This window comes from Apteryx mantelli, chromosome 1 (genome assembly GCF_036417845.1).
Source record: "Apteryx mantelli isolate bAptMan1 chromosome 1, bAptMan1.hap1, whole genome shotgun sequence".
Lineage (NCBI taxonomy): Eukaryota > Metazoa > Chordata > Aves > Apterygiformes > Apterygidae > Apteryx > Apteryx mantelli.
This window is the reverse complement of record NC_089978.1, coordinates 65,777,182-65,797,868: the sequence shown is the minus strand read 5'-3', so window position 1 is coordinate 65,797,868 and position 20,687 is coordinate 65,777,182. Positions and strand designations below refer to the sequence as shown.

General features: G+C 40.2%; 1 protein-coding gene across 1 annotated transcript in view; it reads right to left on the bottom strand.

The window, feature by feature from the left end:
- The window catches only part of MYO16 (myosin XVI), a 396,474-nt gene that overhangs the window by 24,311 nt on the left and 351,476 nt on the right, over window positions 1-20,687 (bottom strand). The window contains exon 33 of the mRNA XM_067293848.1: window positions 3,362-3,520. Coding sequence (XP_067149949.1) covers window positions 3,362-3,520 — 159 coding nt within the window. The remainder of the gene's footprint in view (window positions 1-3,361; window positions 3,521-20,687) is intronic.

The window sequence follows — 20,687 nt, the reverse complement described above, 5'->3', positions numbered from 1 at the left end:
CTATGTCTTTGTGAAGAGTTTAGAGCAAATTCTCCACACTTGAGGAAAGTCCTCCTTAGCTGCAAGAAGGTTCATACCAGCAGCGTGTAGCTGACCAGTTGTGCTGCCATGAGCTATAGCCTATGATTCCCTGACTGCCCACCCAGTCTGAGGTAAAAGTACCTGAATCATACCTGAATACCTGAATGTTGTTCTTAGCTCATATCTATCTCCATACACAAACAGTGCCCCTGGGTTATAGGTGAGGAGAAGAGCAATAACCAGGGAGGCTTCCTTTGAGGGAAAGCAGTGTGACAATGGAGCTGGATGCACAGCACAGAGCAAAAAGTGTGCCTGTATGCCCACATGGCACAGAGCAGCACAATGCTGTTAGTACGGCCACCTTGGGTCCATCTAGTCTAATTTTTACATTGATTACTGTACCTCTGTACTTACTGTATGTACCTCTACAACACACTTCACTGGGGGTAAAGAACTGCCTGATGTTTGGAGAATTTCCCTCTAGCACTAATCAATGGTTAGGCCACCTCAATCACTTTACAATAATTGTCATATTTAATCATTTCACTTAATGATCAAACACTCTTCTATTTCATATTAGGTACTAACTGGAAATGAAGAAGACAAATTTCCATGCAGTTTTACCTGCCGTGTTTGAGTGTCTTGCTCATACAGAGGATATGCTGTTTTGTGAGATTTAGGATGTGATTTTCAGCGCTAAAATATAAAAGGCTATTATTACTCTGTGTGCAACTGTGTGTTACTCTGTGTTGTAACTCTGTGTTACAACAAACAGTAAAAAAGTTCTTTCTTTTAGACTAAAAACTCTGGTAGGTGTGGAAAGCTTGTGATGGAGAAGTACAGAACTGTAGAAGGCTGTAACTACTAATATTAAAGATAAACTAGAGAGGAAGAGGAATACATTATATGAAATGAAAAAGAAACTTCTATTAAAATTCCAAACTAACAGCAGTACTAGAAATTAAACTCGGCTTCTGAAAGCAACATACCATTAATCTGTTTGGAAGCTGAGCCAGCCAGCTTTTTAGCTGCTTAGTAATCATCTTCTAAAGAATTCATCAGGTACTTTATAAGTAAGATTAAAGTCTTGGTCAAAATGATTATTCTTATGAGCACAATGTCTTTACTTTTCTTGTATTATAGTAGACGCTTCAGAGAATGATGCAGACACTTCGCTTCATGACAGCAAAAGACTAGTCTTATTTAAGAAACTGCTGCCGTGTTAACTCATATGAGTAATGCATGGATCTAGATTTTAGTTCTAACAGTGGAAAGTAGGTTATATAGTTCCACTATGTAACAGCGGTAAGCAGGTTGCTCTATAGTCAGGAGTTTTGTAATCTCAGTATCAAATGTTTAATAATGCATTTTAAGTTTTATTTTCCACAAAGCCAGAGGAGTTTGGTATACAGTAACAGAGAAATGAAAAAAGTATTTTCCATGGGGGGAAAAAGGATGCTAAGGCTGAGTCCTGGAGGCACTTTTCCTTAAGGAAACTCTTTTTGAATTCATACAGTCAAAGTGCTCCAAATTTTCCATATTGTTAACTCTTTCAATTATTATTAAGGATGTCTGGAAAACTAGAATTCCATATCACAAAATGTACTAACTTCCAGCATTTGATTTTGCTCTGCGTCAAGATGAAACCAAAGCTCACTTCATTTCTACAACAGTCTGATCAGCAAAATGGGGATTGACCCTTGAAATGCCCCCAAAATGTTAATTCCTTACCCAGTGGGGAACTGCAAGACCTAAAGGGACTTTTTTCTGCTCTTAGTCTACAGTGAATGTCAAAACTATTCCTTATGAAAGCTGCATCAAAATTGGCAACCTTCCATGAAAAGTTTGGGTTTGATGAATCAGTATTCTATAATGGAAAAAATGTCTAAGTGGAAAATTCCATTGCAAAACATTTCACCTTCATGATTAAACCTTCCGTTTACAAGTTTGAATAGAATTAGTTTATGCATCATAGATATTGTGCATTATCAATATGAATAGACCTGGCTATTGATGGTTAAAAATACACCAATAAAAAATTACATGAAAACAATTATAAGCACCCATCTCACCCACTAGTAGGCCATTTTTTGCAAGCAATGATAATTTATTTGTGTAACTGAGATCTCTTACTAATGTAACCATAATCATTACAAATTATAAATATAAAGTATCATTTCATTTCAAAGCTGAAAGGAACACAGCTCTTGTGAATAAACTCCCAGTTTAAAGGATCTGGGAATAAAATGGTTGATCTTATAAAAAGCTGATCCCCCACAGGTCCCATTAGGGCATTAGAATATATGACTAAAATCCTAAATAGAAAGGAATCAAAGACCTGGGCTACCCACAATATAAAAGTCTGACTGTTATACATACTGAAAGTATGCTTCCTTCCTCCCCAAATTATTACATTGCTACTGCTCCAAGTGGGGGCATACTTATAGTGGGACAAAGATGCCTTTTTTTCTGTTACAGTACGTTCCTGGTTCCACATGAGAATGAATGTACCTTTACACTGGTACAACTACTCACACTGAATGATTTTCTGCTTTGACTAACAGAGGGAGCAGGAAGAATTAATTTGGCCAAGGACTGAAGAATTTGGAGAATATTTTTTCCTGGCAAGACAGAAACTTTTAAATATTGAAAGTCTTGATTTTGATAAAAAAGCTTGATTTTTCTGTTCAAAATAGTATAGCTCGCAAGCTACCAACTGCATTATGTGCAGTTTTCCCCTTAACAGTTAAGGCAATACAGCTGTTCTGCTTATACAAACTGTATATAGATTTAAGTTACTGGTATGAAGGTAATTGTACCCAGCTCAAAGCATCTAAGCACCTGCTTCTCCACATGCCAGCAAAATAAATAGGAAGTTAAGTGACTTTATATGATACAAGTGTTATGTCCTTAGGATTTATGCTTTTAGGACCTTGAGAGATTTCATTCTTTCTGTCATTACTCTTATACCACTTTGATTACCTTGGTGCAATTATAAGCAGCTTGCCATGGGAGATCCTGATTTTCCATTTTCTGTCCCATTTGTATTGATTATAGGATCAGGAATCTCAAATCTCAGTCCCCCAGGCCCCAGGCTACTTATAGACTTGGAGGTAAGCTAATTACAAATTCCTCAACAGAGGCCTTTCTAGTTCCTTCACATCCAACTTTTATAGGCCAGGGGCTTACCAGATCATACATACAAAACTAAGCCAGTTCCAGAAAGATAGATATTTCACAACTCAAAAGATTCCAGTTTGACTATATCTTAAAGAGCTCATTCAAAGAAGCAGATCAGCAATTTTATGTCAGAAGAGCTTTAGGATTAAACACTGCTTACCATTTGAGAGTGAATTTCCATTTTCAGCAGTTGCAGAACTGGACAGTGGATTAGATGATTGAGTTCCATGGTTGTTTGCATTTTTATCCTGGGCTTCTGATCCAACATCTGATGTCTTTGGATCTTCCCTGCTTCTCAAGTTAAGATTAGTTTCAACACCTGATACAAACAGAGGAAGAGCTTGTCAGCTTCCTATTTACTAGTGTCTTTCACATATAGATAGCCAAAACTAACATCTAGAAATCAAATTACTTTATACAGTTAATTCAGTTAATCACTAAATTCACTAGACCAGTGATAAATGTGGAAGGTTTAAAACAGTGATTTTTGTAGGATTTTCCTTTTTTTTGGTTAGTTTTAGACGTGTAGCCTTCTAAAATTTATGTAACTGAAAGACATTTACAAAGTTTCATTTGCAGTGTTTATTTGCACAAAAATATCAGTTGATAAAACAAAAAAAAATGTTTGCATTGCTTCTATTTTAGGTTCTATTTTATTTTACATGAATTCACATACTGCTGCCATTACTGCAGTCTGTCTTTCACCATTGCACTATGCGATGTGAGCAACAGCTATAACACGGGTTTATTTTTTGTCTTATCTCCTCCCACGAGAAATGAAGTGGCCTTTGACAGAAAACTATATCCAGCAAGATTCTTCCCAGCAGTGTCTCCCTGTGGGCATTATTTACCCTGCCTAAGGGATCTCCACTCATCAATTGTCATTTTCTATATAGTTCCAGGTTTTCATGTCATAGCCTTTTAATTAAATTTCTTCAAGACATCAAGGGCAGCCCTCATTCTGTAGGAGTTCACAAGCTGCATTCAGTGCACAAGGTTTTCACCAGAAAGAAAGGCAAAACTGTTCTCTTCTTCTCCATTTAGCTGATGGCACACCTACTCACAGCAGTACAGTTCACAGCAAAGCGCCCTGCGCTGGCCCTGAGCTTTCCCGGCTGTGTCAGCTCAGGGCACTATAAGAAACAGGACTCCAGCATCAGGTGTGTGCAAGTGGTGCCTTCCTACTGCAGTTCAGAGGCTGGGGCACTGGGATACAAGACCATGAAAAGACGGGGTCATGTGCCTGTGGGGGGGATGGTAGGAAGGAGCTGCAATTTAATCCTGACATCCCAAGCTCTCCCCCCCACTCCACTCCTGTGTGGCAGGGCTGGTGAGATTGGATTAAATCTTGCACTGGCAAAGCTAGCGAGTTTTTGGTGGAGTTCTCCCTCTCTTCAGGGTTTATCTTCATTTTGTGGTGAACATACTCACTGGTTCCTTGCTATAATCATGTTTCTTTCATAGAAGGCAAAGCTGAATTCTTATTAGCTCCATTCAAGCTTTCCTAACTCACTCCACCTGCTCTGAAGATTTGCATTTGTTGCAGGTCTGGCATATTATGACTGACTTGGGTGCAAAGGCCCTCACTTAGCACCATAAAAAGGAAATATTTATTCTGTGACAGATCTCAAAGAACTATTCCTTGATTTTGGTTGGTTCCATTTAAGCTTTGACATAATAACAGCAAGAACCAATGGAGATCAAAAGGCACAAGCAATGTGGTTATTGTGTGTGCAGTTCCTGGAGAGCATTGATGATAACTTTCTGACACAGGTGATGGAGGAGCCAAGGAGAGGTGTGCTGCTGGACCTTGTACTAACAAACAAGGAAGGACTGGTTGGAGATGGGAAGGCTGGGGGCAGCTTTGGCTGCAGCGACCATGAGATGGTGGAGTTCAGGATCCTGCAAGGAGGAGGCAGGGCAAAAAGTAGGATCACAACCCTGGACTTCAGGAGAGCAAACTTTGGCCTCTTCAGGGACCTTCTTGGAAGAATCCCATGGGATAGGGCCCTAGAAGGAAGAGGGGTCCAAGAGAGCCGGTTAATATTCAAGGATCACGTCCTCCAAGCTCAAGATCAGTGCATCCCAAGGACCGGGAAGTCAAGAAAAGGGGTCAGGAAACCTGCATGGATGAGCAAGGAGCTCCTGGCAAAACTCAACCAGAAGAAGGAAGTATACAGAAAGTGGAAAGGGGGACAGGCCACTTGGGGGGAATATAGGAATGTTGTCAGAGTATGCAGGGATGTGACAAGGAAGGCTAAGGCCCGTTTGGAATTAAATCTGGCTAGAGATGTCAAGGACAACAAGAAGGGCTTCTTCAAATACATCAGTAGCAAGAGGAAGACTAGGGAAAATGTGGGCCCTTTGCTGAATGGGGTGGGTGCCTTGGTGACGAGGGATGCAGAGAAGGCAGAGTTACTGAATGCCGCCTTTACTTCAGTCTTTACTGCTCAGGCCAGCCCTCAGGAATCCCAGACCCTGGAGGCAAGAGAGAAAGTCTGGAGAAAGGAAGACTTTCCCTTGGTGGAGGAGGAGTGGGTTAGAGATCATTTAAGCAAACTTGACACCCACAAATCCATGGGCCCCGATGGGATGCACCCACGAGTGCTGAGGGAGCTGGCGGATGTCATTGATAGGCCACTCTCCATCATCTTTGAAAGGTCATGGAGAACAGGAGAGGTGCCTGAAGACTGGAAGAAAGCCAATGTCACCCCAGTCTTCCAAAAGGGCAAGAGGGAGGAACCAGGGAACTACAGGCCAGGCAGCCTCACCTCCATCCCTGGAAAGGTGATGGAGCAGCTCATCCTGGAGGCCATCTCCAAGCATGTGGAGGACAAGAAAGTGATCAGGAGTAGTCAGCATGGCTTCACCAAGGGGAAATCATGCCTAACCAATCTGATAGCCTTCTGTGATGGAATGACTGGCTGGGTAGAAGAGGGGAGAGCAGTGGATGTTGTCTACCTTGACTTCAGCAAGGCTTTTGACACTGTCTCCCATAACATCCTCATAGACAAGCTCATCTTTTCCACAGATGGCAGCTGTCTGTTGTTCTTTTTCTGCTCCACATAGGTTTATGGCTTATCACCGTTCTCCTTGCATCCATCCCCCTGTTATATAAATGCCAAACCTTATTTTCTATTACACTGACAAGCTCAGGAAGGGTGGGTTAGATGAGTGGACAGTGAGGTGGATTGAGAACTGGCTGAATGGCAGAGCTCAGAGGGTTGTGATCAGCGGCGCAGAGTCTAGTTGGAGGCCTGTAGCTAGCGGTGTCCCCCAGGGGTCAGTCCTGGGTCCAGTCTTGTTCAACTTCTTCATCAGTGACCTGGATGAAGGGACAGAGAGCACCCTCAGCAAGTTTGCCGACGATACAAAACTGGGAGGAGTGGCTGATACGCCAGAGGGCTGTGCTGCCATTCAGAGAGACCTGGACAGGCTGGAGAGGTGGGCGGAGAGGAACCTCATGAAGTTCAGCAAAGGAGAGTGCAGGGTCCCACACCTAGCTCCCTATGTACCCCATATATAACCCTATGCACCAGTACAGGTTGGGGACTGACCTGCTGGAAAGCAGCTCTGCGGAGAAGGACCTGGGAGACAACAAGTTGCCCATGAGCCAGCAATGTGTCCTTGTGGCCAAGAAGGCCAATTTGTGGGTTGCATTAGGCAGAGCATGGCTAGCAGGCCGAGGGAGGTGATTCTCCCCCTCTCCTCAGCCCTGGTGAGGCCACATCTGAAGTACTGTCTCCAGTTCTGGGCTCCCCAACAGAAGAGAGACATGGAGGTACTGGAGCAAGTCCAGCGAAAGGCTACAAAGATGATTAGGGGACTGGAGCATCTCTCCTATGAGGAAAGGCTGAGAGAGCTGGGCCTGTTTAGCCTGGAGAAGAGAAGGCTGAGAGGAGATCTTATCAATGTGTACAAGTATCTGAAGGGAGGGTGTCAAGAGGATGGAGCCAGACTCTTTTCAGCGGTGCCGAGCGACAGGACGCGAGGCAACGGACACAAACTGAAACACAGGAAGTTCCATCTGAACATGAGAAAAAGCTTCTTCACTGTGAGGGTGACAGAGCACTGGCACAGGTTGCCCAGAGAGGTTGTGGAGTCTCCTTCTCTGGAGATATTCAAAACCCGCCTGGACACGATCCTGTGCAATGTGCTCTAGGTGACCCTGCTTGAGCAGGGAGGTTGGACTAGATGATCTCCAGAGGTCCCTTCCAACCTCAACCATTCTGTAATTCTGTGAAAAACATTTCTTCACCAGGTATGACACTTTGCCTGCAGGTCTTCAAACTTAATGTTGAATGGATGGTTGATTTATCTTTCAGTTTCATGCCTGAACTGAAAAAATGGGTCACAAAGAATGAAAATTTTTAGAATGAACTAAGAAAATGGAAATTTTGATTGACTTGAAATGTTATTTAACATTTCATTCTACAACCAAAGAGCTGTCTTGAAAAGTCAAAAAGTTCATTTCCAAGCTGTCAGAATATATAGCATTTCAATGTTTTTTTTCTCTCTCTCCCTTGCCCTCATTCCCTGATCATTATTTTATGCCAGATTCGGTTCGAGTGTTTCAGTTGCACTGTTTCATAAACTGCATATTTAGGCAAATGTGCTATGCACTGAAAAAATTAGGCCAGCTCTACCCGCAGTAACTGATTTGGGAAGGGAGGTAGAACCCAGAGTCTGAGATGGAAAATGCATACAGTACAATTATAAGAGCATGCCTGATTTAGCTTTCGTACAAGCAACTTGACTGCAAAATGCATCTTTGCAGCTCATATTAAATTTGTCTGAAAAGGAAATGTCACTTTTAGATGTTAATAGTCAGTGCACTTGCCTATAGATCATAATCCACCTACATAATTACTGTGCTACCTTTTACATCAAGAGTCTCTGGGGAAGTGGCTGGGATCCTTATTTTTCTTGATATCCAAAAGATTTATTGATTTGCCTGACATCTGCAATTCATTTGAGAACATGCAAGCAGAAAGACATTTTCTTGCATCCCTACTTTGCAAATATCTTTTGTTTCATAGGTACATTGATATCTTTTTTTGGCATTCATGAAGGGAAAAAGGTTACCTTTTTTCCTTTATATCTGTAATAAGCAATACTACAAAGAGTTGTGGACAGTTACTATCCAGCTAAAACATCATCATAAATTGGCAGAAACAAATACTGGACAGAGAGGTGGCATATCCTTTGGGAAAGCTGTTTAGATACAGATTTTTTATCCCATTTGCTCCATTCAGTCACTGTAAGCAATGCATACCTTTATTTCCTAAAGAGAAGATACACTTTGTAGTGTCTTTTATCCTTAGCATAATCTAGGTGGTGGAAAATAAGTCTATATTTTGCTTCAAAATAATCTGGATTATACAAAGGTACTTGTACTAATTTTCTGCATAGAGACATTTTCAGCTCCTCTTTGGAGCAGCCATGAGGCTATGAATAAAGCATACCTCCATATGTTGGCTAACTTATAAAAGGACCCTGAAGCAGCCAGAGTATATCCCTAGCCAACAACTACTATTTATTTATTTTGAACTTTGTGTAAAATGGGTGTGTTTCTTAAGAATATTTCTTCTATAAATAGCATAACAAGAGGAAGCTTTAGTCAGGTATAACCAGTGTACTGGGCTGATACTGTCAACCTTACGTAGTGTCATAGGATAATCCAGGTCGGAAGGGACTTTGGGAGGTCTCCAATGCAAACCCCTGCTCAAACCAAGGTCAGCTGTGAGATCAGACCAGGTTGCTCAGGGCTTTGTCCAGTTGGGTCTTGAAAACCTCCAGGGATGGGGCGTGCACAGCTCCTCTGTGCTCTCTGGCCCACTGATTGACTGTCCTCCTGGTGAGAAAGTTTCAACATACAGCCTGAACCTCTCTTGTTTCCATTCAAGCCCCCTGTATCTTGTCCTCCTGTCACGCATCGCTGTGAAGACCTGACTCCATCCTCTCGCTGTCCTCCTCAAGGGTGCAGGAAGGCATCTGTGGGGTGCTTCAAAGCTGCCTCTGCCCCAGGCTGAACAAGCCCTGCTCCTTCAGCCTCTGCTCATGGGGCAAGCGCTTCAGCCCTCAACCATCTGGGGTGCCCTCTGCTGAACTCACTCCAATTTATTGATGTCTTTATTGTATTGGGAGCCCCCAAAACTGGATGCAGTACTCTACATGTTGTCTAATGAGCACTGAGCAGGGGGGATAGTCACTGTCCTCGATCTTCTGGCTGTGCTCCCATTAACACCACCCTGGATGCCCCTGGTCGTCTCTGCTGTCCAGCTCGCTGTCCCCCAGGGCATTTTCTGCAGAGCTGCTCCCCAGCCAGGCTGACCCCAACCTGCATTGTTGCAAGTGATTATTTTTTTCCCAGGTGCAGAACTTCACATTTGTTTTTTTTTCAATAGGCTGTAACATTTCAAAAGGCCCTGCCTTCACTTTCTGACCGGGAGTAGCCCTCTCTGTGCTCCCTCCCCATTACCTCAAAAATATCTGAGCATAACAAATGTGTCCCTTGACTTTTTATCATAGTATCTTTATTCCACATAATGTAGCACTGCACGGTGTTATCTTAGACATGAATACTGTGGGCAATTATATAAAATATAGGGAAGCAGTCTGGTAACATTAAAGGCTTATGAGAAAATTCCCAATGGTTCTAATTTTATCCATCAATTATTGGTCTGAAATTTATTTCAGCCTCATGTCTTTTTGATCATCTGATATAAAAGCTTGGATTTTTCTCTATATTTCCAAATTCCCCCTGCTGCCATGAATCTTTGCAGATAGAAATAGGCACCATTCCCTCATTCCTTATCTATTTTCTGGAATAGTCACAAATGGTTAAGGAGAGAGGAAAAGAAAAAAGCTATGGTTTCTATAGTTGCCACATCTTCACCAATCTGCTGAATGTTAGTTCTTTGTTCAGACTTGCATTCTGCTGTTCTAATCAGATGGATTATTTACCAGAAGTTTCAACTTTTTTTTAGTAGCAATGTCTTCACAGTTGCCAACTAGTAATAAAAGTTATTTGTAGAGTCATCCATGCCCACTTGTGAGAGACTAGCTACAGAGAGGTATCAGCTTTAAGAGCATGGTGGGAGTTCATGATTATAAAAGAAATACAAGCTTCAAGTGAACACCTACTGACTATTTGCAACTGTGAACATTGCTTGGGATATTATTTGGTAAACTGACATTACCAAAAGTTATCTCTGACTTAGTCAAATTCTGCTCTAACTTCTATTTGCAGTTAGTGAGGATGTATGGATTGTAAATAGGGGCATAACTTGCCCCTCAGTTGTAGCATAGTTAATAGCTGAAAGTAATCTCAGGTACTAGTATAGCACTTCTAATCAGAGTATGACAAAACAAAATGTAACAACTATTTCCTGCAAGCAAGCTCTGTATTCCAATAAACTCATAATTAAAGACGTTAACAGTACTTGTAAATTGTAAAGGAGAAGGCATGCAATAGAGGCAGCTTATGAAATCCCCATTTGCATGTTATTCTCAAAAGTTCCTGGAAGAGACCGAGTTTAGAACTGATGACAAAGTCATAAGGCACAGGGTGTGCTGAAGTTTTGCTTATTTTGGAAAGAAAAATCAGAGTATGCAATCACAGAAATGATTTAATAAATCTGTTTTTTATTTTCTGCTTTACATTTTGAATCATTATCCCTCTCTTAAAAGAAATCCAACACATTGAAAGTCTAAATGATCTAACTTCTTTGTCAAAAGAGCAACTTGACTTCTTTTAATTCCAAACACCCTATTATAAAGCTCCTTTTTTTCCTCAAACATAAAATATAGAAACACCATTCCAAACACCCTAGTTATTTTTTAAATAGGATTTAGGCTGAATTAATGCTGTTATCATTAAATTACAAAATGAACTAATATTGGCTCTATTCAGGTGACAGATTAAAGTCCAGTACTGAAACAGTATGAGAAACTATTTATTAGTTTTTTAAAAAGAAATTATATATTTAGCTTTTTAATAAAGTCAAAAGCAAAGTATAAATTAATTGATCAATCATGGACTGATTGATACCAGCATTTAGGTGGACTCTCCATAGACTCTTTGTGCAGCAAGACATGAAAATAAAGAACGTTATTAAAAGTCCAATAGTAACTGACCTAGTTGGATTGTATTTTTCTTTCCTGTCAATGCCTTTTTTTGCTCTCCTCTCTTTAAAAGCAAGCGTACCCATTACTTACATCTTTCCCCATATGTTCTTTTTTCAAATACTCTCCTTTTAGCATTTAGCACTCATTTAAAGTCTGAGTGATAATAACAACAGAAGGCCTCCACTGCATTCAGTAGGTTTTGGATCAGATTCATGCTTACCTTGGATGCTTTGTACAGCACTGCCAGTGCACTAAGGGATTCATAATATAGGGCAAATCTAGAGCGCCTCTTGCTTTGTCTATCCTAATAATTTAAATGTGCTTACAACTGTTCCCTGGCCCTGAGGCAAATGATTAGAGAGACCCATGGCTGTACTATTAAACTTTCTTGCTCTCTGCAGCAGAGAGCCTGCCTCCAAATTGTCTCCTGGGAATAGTCCCTGGCCTGCGCCATTTCCTGAACCATGCCCAGGATCTGTCTGGAAGGGAGCTAGTCTGCCTGGCCCAAAACCATGCCAGGGCCTGATCTAACACTTTAACTGCTCAGATGATTGAGCTGCAATACCCAGGACATTACCCAGGACATTCCCTGGCACTTGCTCATTTACTAATATAGACATAGCCATTCGCCTTGGCAGCATTAGTTGCCACTATTAGAAAGGAAAAGAAAATCTGCATCAAAGGAGAAAGTGACCAATATTAAGTCCATCTCAGGAAAGAAAGAAAAAACAAAGTAAGAAAAGGAACCTCAGACTGGGTGGGACTAGTAGGGCACTGAAGTGCTATTCAGTCTCTACTGAAGCTGCCACGTAAGAGTTTCATCCTGACTGGTATTACATAACAATATGGGGGAGAGCAAGTCACCCTGGCTTTCCTCTAGTGTTAATGAAAAGTAATATACACCTCGTGATCTGATTGTCTTGTATCTGGACCACTCTCTTAAGGCACACATTCCTTTTCATTAATTAAACAGAGAACTTAAGCTGAGTGTATCCCCAACTGAGGAATTTCAGCACCAGAAGCTAGGCAGGATTTATCTAGGTTCTAAACTAGGAAACAATCTCTGTCCTACTCCACAAAACATCAACTCCATAAACCAGAAACCACAAATACTGTACAAAAAGCTTAAAAGCTTTGCCACAAAGGAACCAACACTATAAAAACATAAAACACACTTCTGAAAAAAAACTACATGAAAAAGGTGGGAATAGTCCTTCTTATAATAAAGCCAGGATAATGTCAAACTTTTTTTTTCATCCATGAAAAATACGACTTTCTGTAACCAAAAATCAATATATGACTTTCATGTATTGCTATCAAAATCCAGAGCTATTGGCACTTTATAAGTTGCAAAAGTAACTGTAAATTCTAGAAAATACTTAAATTCCAGTAGAGAAATTAATGTGTTACTGGAGGAGAAGCATTTTGTAGCTGGGCTATCATGGAATCTAAAAGCTGAATAGTTTGATTTTCTTGAAACCTATGGCTGGTGTCCAGCAAAATGAAAATTTCAAATCAAGCAGCTTGTCACAGGACACATGAATATGAGAGAACTGATGGATCCTATTAGCTGGCATATGGAATAAAAGACCTTGTAGACAGAAGGGATTTGTGATCTGTGCCCTCATTCTCTCTCGGGAGAGTCAGGAATATACAGAATCCCACTGGCCAACCCTGAATGTTTGCTACATTTACTGTGGTAGTTGGACACGGTGAACTGAGAAAAAAAATGATGATGACAGCACAAATTATGCAGATATTTTCTGATGAGGGAAAGGAAGAGGAAGGTTAAATCAGAACAGGTCATTTTATTTTGGTTCCAGTGTTTACTGCTGTTTTGTTGCACCTTGACAGTTTCACTTGGCATTTCCTGTTTTGCCCCGACTTCCTGCTCAGAAATTCCTTGTCAGTGTAGTTTGCTAGCTACCCTCAGCACATGTTGCCTTGGGTGTCCTTTTGCTAGATGAATGCATATTGCTTCAGATTAGTTCAGTTTACCCACATGAAGTTGCACTGTGACCTGCTGTAGCATGACTGTTTACTTTGTCTGCTGAGAGCTGGAGGCAAACAGATGCATCTTATTTGCTGAAAGAAATGGAGCAGGATGAAGACTGTCAAGACAGGATTCCCCCAGCCTATTAGCGTGCACTGTCTGTCCCACCCTCATAGCTCTGCTGCTGGCTGCCACTGCTGTCAGAAACAATAATTATTCATTGATTTATTTCACCTCGTAAAGCCTGCCTGTAGAGTAGCCATTGTCTAAGACGTTTTCCCCCCAGTGATGCTCTTGGGATAAGCAACAATGAATTTGTATCATTGCTTCCAGCACCCTCTCTCTCAGAGCTGTGTAAGTGGAGCTATCAGACTGTGTTACAAGCCACTCCAGAAACTGCGTTCTTAAATGGAGCAAGTAAATATGGCACAAGGGAAACAGACAGTGGTCTGCTTTGCTCTGGGAAGAGGCATTTGTGGAAGTGCTGCATGAACACCAGGAAGCAAAGAGAGGAGAGGAAGGCCATGAGGAATTTAAATTGACAAAACTCACTCTGCTGGAGGTAAAGAGCTTCTCTGAAGAATGTTATATATCTCTGAAGAATATTAAGGTGACACTCATCATCAGAGTTCGGAAGGGAAGGCTGGTAGAGAGAAGGAAGTTGCTGGAGCAAGTGCATTAACTTGAAGGTCTGGTCCAGCCCTTAGGAACCATCAGCTCAATCCCTCTTTTGCAAATGACTTTACAGCTATGGAAAGTATACACCTGGACCTGAAAATGTTCAGAAAGGTTTCTTCTGCTTCCTTCTCTGATGGGCTTGTGTTGGTGGGAAAACAGCACTCTTAATTTTCATTCGTCAGTTGCATAGTAATCTACAAACTTTTATTCCTTCCTAGAAATAATGTTAGAGATGTCTCAGGGTCATGCAAACTTTCAGACTTGGTGCAGGAGATAGTACAAGTGCCTCTTTTCACTGTCTGGAGGACCTTGTATTGTTTGAAATAGAGTGGTTCCTAACTTGAGAAGAAGAATGTTGCTGAAGTGGAGAAGGCAGCCCTCTTAAATATTGTAACTTATGAAGAATATAGACTACTATTTCTCCTGCTTAACAGTATTTAAGCACACCCATGGAACAACTTTTTAATGCAGCAGGTACGATGTTTCAGAGAATGGGGGTTTCATTCACCCCAGCTTATCTAGGAACAGATCTCTGCAGAGCTTTCTGAGGCCACTACTAACCACGAAGGGGAAGAAGGAAGACAGCATTGCTTAGGACAATTTCTTCCCTTAGGAGAAGCATCTGTCCCCCTACATTCCCCCAGCTTTTCATGTCTAATATGGAAAAAGCAGCTGATTTTACTCTGTAATAGTTCTGTTTACTGTTATGCTTAAATGGCTGACCAAGGAGTCTGTTATTTCTTGTGTTTGTGTGGTTAATAAACTGCTGGTGTGCTGGAAAAGGAGTAGGCAATTTGGTGAGAAACACAGCTTCCCTTTTTTAAACTGTTTTCTTCTAACTAATATGGATGTAACAGTTCTTTTTGAAGACAGGCATTTAAGTTTGTTTACTTTTGTGTGTGGTATCTCAGTAACAGAACAGCCATTACTGCTGGGCTTCAGCTGCTGTTGGAAGGAATTATGTGATGAGACACTGCCTCAACCTTCCTCCCCCTCAAACACAGTTGCAAATATTGTGAAAATAAACAAACAAAAAACCCCAAACAAACAGACAGGGATTTGCTACTGCCAACAGCATCACATCAGGTCTATTTACTTTTCCCACAGAATAGTTCTACAGAGATTTTTAAGGATCTCTGTCATACCACCTCTGGCACTGACTTCAACACAGAAGTCTTAGAACAAAGTGGCTGGATTGGGCTGAACTGTTTGTGTGGATTCTAGGGATAATCTAGGGAATATGTTTGGATCACCTGTACTGCAATCCATCCCATCAATCAGGTATATGTACTCAGGAAAACCCCACAGACAACATTCCCAGTTTTGAAAGTCAGTTTTCCAAATAAGAATTGACTTTACAGATGTTTCTTTAGCTTGTCTTTACATTCATATTGAAGGGACAGAGTGATGGTCAATGACATGTCCATGTACCTCAAAGCAGGAACATATGGCTATCACAGAGGCAGTGTGATAAGCATCTATACTGTGCACAAATGTAGGCAACTTGCGGCTAAAAACTCTCACTACATACTGCTAATATGTCAGCATCATTATACCGGAATCAGCCCTTAAGTAAAACTAGAAGAACAGAGCTAAAATAAATAATGTAACATTGAGCTTCAGGGATAAAAATCTTTTTAATGTGTTTTTCCTTTAAAAAGTTGCACTGCACAGAGGATACTCATTTTAAAATAAAGTCAAAACTCCAGCCAAAATAGCGCTGAGCTTTTTAAGGCTTCTTTATTCTCTCATTCACTGGTGGGCCAAGGCAGAAGGTGGATGCCCCAAATCACCTGCTCTTACTGATACAGTGCAGCTGTGAGGAGAGAGCATGAGGGTTGGAGCACCCTTGTTTTTAGGACCACATCTTTTTCCCAGCCTCTGTCCAGCTGTTTTCTCTTGCTTCTCCATCCTTATAGACACACATAGGTCTTTATAATTTCATATGATGAGCTGCAAAAGTTCTACCAAGAACTTGGGGTAACCACTGAGGGGCTGAATTTTGTGCAGTCGCAACTGCACTGCTCTTGGATACCTGAGCTGGCAAGTTTAGAACCAGCTTTCTTTGTTTATAGCAGACACAAGCACATCTTTGGTTATTTGGCAGACATTCCTCTATATGACACACTGACCACTGTGCAAGCGGCCACTGGGGGACTTACTTATGTCAAAAAAAAGCCAAAGCTTCTCCTTGTTACTATTTTCAGTAAAACAAAACAAAACAAAACAGACAAAAAACTCCATCTAAATCTCTACCTGAAGGCCTGAAATCACTATTACAGGTGGGATGTTACTAGAACTCTGGTTGTGCTCCTGTCGCAGACAGGATGAAGGGGACATAAAGCAATTCAAACCCAAGAAGATCTAAACAAAAAGGAAATTAGCTTATAAAAGGAGTGCCTGAAGATCTCAGAAATGGACTATGTAAAAGAGAACAACAAAACAAAAATCTGTGCAGCTAACTCTCCTCAGCTTCCTTTCTGATAAGTAGTGGTTAGGTATGAACATGAAAGCACCTGCACTGGGTCAAGCCAAAGGTCTCCAGGATCCTTTTCTGACAACTGTAGCTACTTACAGCATAAGACCAGGTCAAAAGTGCAGTAGTATTTCCTGCGTGATCCTGGGGCTGCACAGCCTCCTCCATCCTCTATTCCTTTGGGTGTGTGTGGGGGGTGCTAAGATTTGTTTTTATTTTCATTAAAAATACTTAAAATGTAATATAAATATATAAAGGTTTAGGACAATATGAATTCATTTTTCACCTGAAATATAAATTAATCTTGATTTGTGCTTTTCTAATAATCTTCTGGTAAAAAATTGTCTTTGGTATTCATATACAAAGCTTCTTTATCATGTCACAACAGAAAACCAAAGCAAATAACACACTATGTGATTTTAGGCTGTAAGAACAAACAGTGAAGTCAACCTCAACCTCAAGGAAGGGAAATGGTACAGTGAAAAATTTTTTTCATGATAGAAATCCAAAAATCTCTTCAGCAGAAAAATATACTTTTCAAAAATTCTGTAAAAGAAATGGAGAATTATGCTTGATGTATTGTGTTTATCCTAAAACAATAGATCTCTTTTATGAGAAATTATCCAGAAAACAGCAGACTTATAGATGGAGAGAAGATTACAGATTAAGGGGATATCTTTCAGATGGTAAAAAGTTCATAAACACTTAATGAACAGGAATGGAGTGTAAGAAGCATTTCGCTAGCCTCTTCTATCCCCATTTCCTGCTGCAGTAATGCAAACCACAATTATTTCCCCAGAAAAAAAATCACCTAGCACAGGACTCTCTGGCCTGTATTGCAACTGTATTTCCAGGAGTTTTATCTTCTCCTTTGCTATTTTCTGTATAGGCCATCTACAGCTAGCCAAGTATGGACCTTGTTCATGACTCACTGCAGCACTAAACTGTTACTAGCAGTGCTTTGGCTTTTTCCCACTTTTCTTGACCTAGTGCAAGAAAACTGAGATTCGGATCGAGAGCTGTAAGTAATCCATGGTGAATCACATTGATGACTTTCCTATGTTTAGAGATCTAATCTGAAAATTAGTCATAGAAAGTCATCCTCATTCCCTGTCAATTAAGGCAATTATATAAACAGGTATTAATCTCTCTCAGAGAAGTGTTGTGAAGCTTAATTCATTAAAGTTTTAATGCTTTGAGAATCTTACCTGAAAGATGTTATGGAAGTGCAATGTCTCATGCATTCATTTCTCTAGCTTTCTCAGGTAAAAGAAGACAAAAGGTGACAATACAGCTTTTTTTATTGCTCATGTTTTGTAAGTTGTTAGCTTTTGACACAAAGAAAGTAAAACTATTATATTGCATCAATATAATGTAGGAATAATGAGATGCAGATATGAATATTATCTTTATTATGTTGCTTAAGAGGAAAAGCTGTGTGGCTTAGAGGATAAGGAACTAGGATTTCATCTCAGAAATCCCAGTGGGAATTTAATTTGCAATCCACTGTTGAGATGTTAGCTGCACAATAGTAGCTTACTCTAATCAGCTGACAGAGGGAAATTATTTACTAGCTATCCAAAACATACCTGCCTTTGTCAGGATAGTACTCCCTATACATACACAATAAATCTTGTTATTTTCCAAGTCTGAGCCAATTTTAATAAAGAGTATTTGGCAAGCTTTAGTCTGAACTAGGTACATCTAAATATCTGCATCTGTCAGTCACAACTATTTTCCTCTGACTTCCAGTGCTTAAACTGGAGATCATGGAAAAACTCACTGATGTGTGAAGCTACCTGCCTTGTAAATAACTCACTCAGAAAACAGGTAAAGAAGGATTCACGCAGTTAATGCACACCAAAGATATAAGGCAAACATCTCATTGATGGTATTGATATTTTGTTAGCAATCTGTTGTTTGTATGCCTTTTCTGTTGCTACTATGTAAGTTGCTAAACTGTTCTGGAAAGGATTGGGTCACTGAAACATGTATTGACCTGCCCATACAGGTCTACTTGTATTGAAACTCCAGTGACAACTGAGGAGACTTTGAAGCCTATATGCTGGTGAGTTAAATAAAGGAACGGTCTTCTTAGTTTTATTTTAAGGACTTAGGCACCTAAATCTTGGTGGCAAGTTTGCACATCTTTCTTTGCTCAGACTCAAAGGCTCATGAAGTATCTATGCCAGCCTTTTCTCAACAAACATGAAGCAGAGACGGCATTCAGTCTTTATCTTAGCAGCCTGACTGTGAGCAAATTCTCTCAGGTTAAGGAAAAAACGTATTTCATTTGCTCAGTACCCTTGTATATATATGTGCCTTACATACATACATACACACACATATATCCCTTATCCATATGAATAGTGACTCTGCCAATGTGAGTGGATGCAGCATGGATGATAGGGTGGGAATTATTCCATCTTTTGTTCTGAAATTGAAACTATTCCATATTGCATGGAATAGCTTATTAATTGTATCAAATCAAGAGAAATAACACTATGACCTAGCAGTCTGAGTACTCATCCAGGCTGAGGAGAACAAAATTCCGTCCTTGCTCCACAAATATTAAATATGAAATATGTAAACATGCAATTGTCTCTTCTTTCCCAGGAATGCCTTATATGTTGAAAAGTGAAAAACATTTGCACATTCTGCTGGAGAGGGTGTTTTTGTGATTAAGGCATTGAACTGGGTTTTGTGAAGTCTGGTTTCAAATCTAAGATCCCCACCTAGAGTGGGGTGCTGGGGTGGAACTACACAGGATTATTTAGTTTCTATCTGACTTGCAAGCTAAAGTTTCTCTGCAGAAATCAGAGTGAACAGAAGAAAAGAGTGTGTGTGTGCATTTGCGTGTATCATGGCTAATCTGCATTCAGGTCTCATTTGATATGGAACAAAAAAAATCCATGTCTAGCAATACAGATGTAGCTTCAGTGACAACCTCTTTTTGACCTTGGAGAAATCACTTCTCAGTTTTCAACTGTTACTGTTTTGCTTATTTAGACTACAAGCTCTGTGGAGCAGAAAATTTCTCTTATGACATGTACAATATTTTGCAAGAAATTGCATACTGTGTGATTCTGATCATTACTTGAACATCTAGATGCTACTATTGCATAAAAAAAAAAGGTCAGATATATCCAGGCTAGGTCAACAGGTAATGAAAGTTGTTGCCATTTAATTATTGTTTTGTTGCCTGTGTGAAAGAAAGGTGATCTTGATTCAGTTCACAATAAGCCAGCGGTCCATCACAAAACCATGAATCCGTTCCACTGGAATTCTAGATGATCTTTTCCCACAGAGGGGTCAGGAAGAAAAAGGATATCAGTGTTCTCAGGCCTTGAAATTACTCCTCCAGTTAAGAGGGACGCATGTTGGGGGTCTGTCTGTATTGCACTTTTATTGGCAAAGATGCTTTTATCTCCAAGGCTGATGATCTGGTACAGAAACATATTGATTTCTATAGAAAACTTTCCTTGACCTCAAAATGGCCCACAATTTCACTTCCTATTTTGAGTTAAGGTTGTTGGTAGGTTATGACTTATGTAAATAAAGGAAATCACACAACATTATAGAAGTCTGCTCTAGACAAAGTCTTTAATTTTTACAAACTTACCATATCACCTCCTATAAATAAAATACTACTACTAAAAAAAAAAAAAGTTTGAGAAAGGGAGGAGTCTTCCAAGAACTTAATATGCATTAGGCAATAGGTGATAAAAAATCAGAACGTAAGACCAGGACAACTTCTAGTTTTACATAACACAGTCCACTCTGCTGGTTGCCATCTTATTACATTGCATCAGAAGTTAAATAAAAGATAATATTTATTCCAGCTGCTACCCTAGAAATGAACTGAACACAAGCAGTACACAGCAAGGTGAATTGTAAAAACTCTCCACACATATTCACCTATATTTCTTTGTTACTTCCACTCCATCTACTCATCATTGAACTATTCATATGTAACAGAATTTAGTATTATACAGTAGCTTCCTAGATCATAAAATATTGATTCCAATTTTTTATTGTATATCCTTCTTGAACTTTGATCTTTCATACTTAGTGCTGCCTTGATGAAATATTTAGAGGTAAAATGTTTTCCATGTGAAAAGTAAATTTAGACGGTTTTTAGATGGTAGGCTCTGTTAATGTACTAGCTTCAAACCACAAGAGACCCAGGTTGAACTCTGTCCTTGGTCA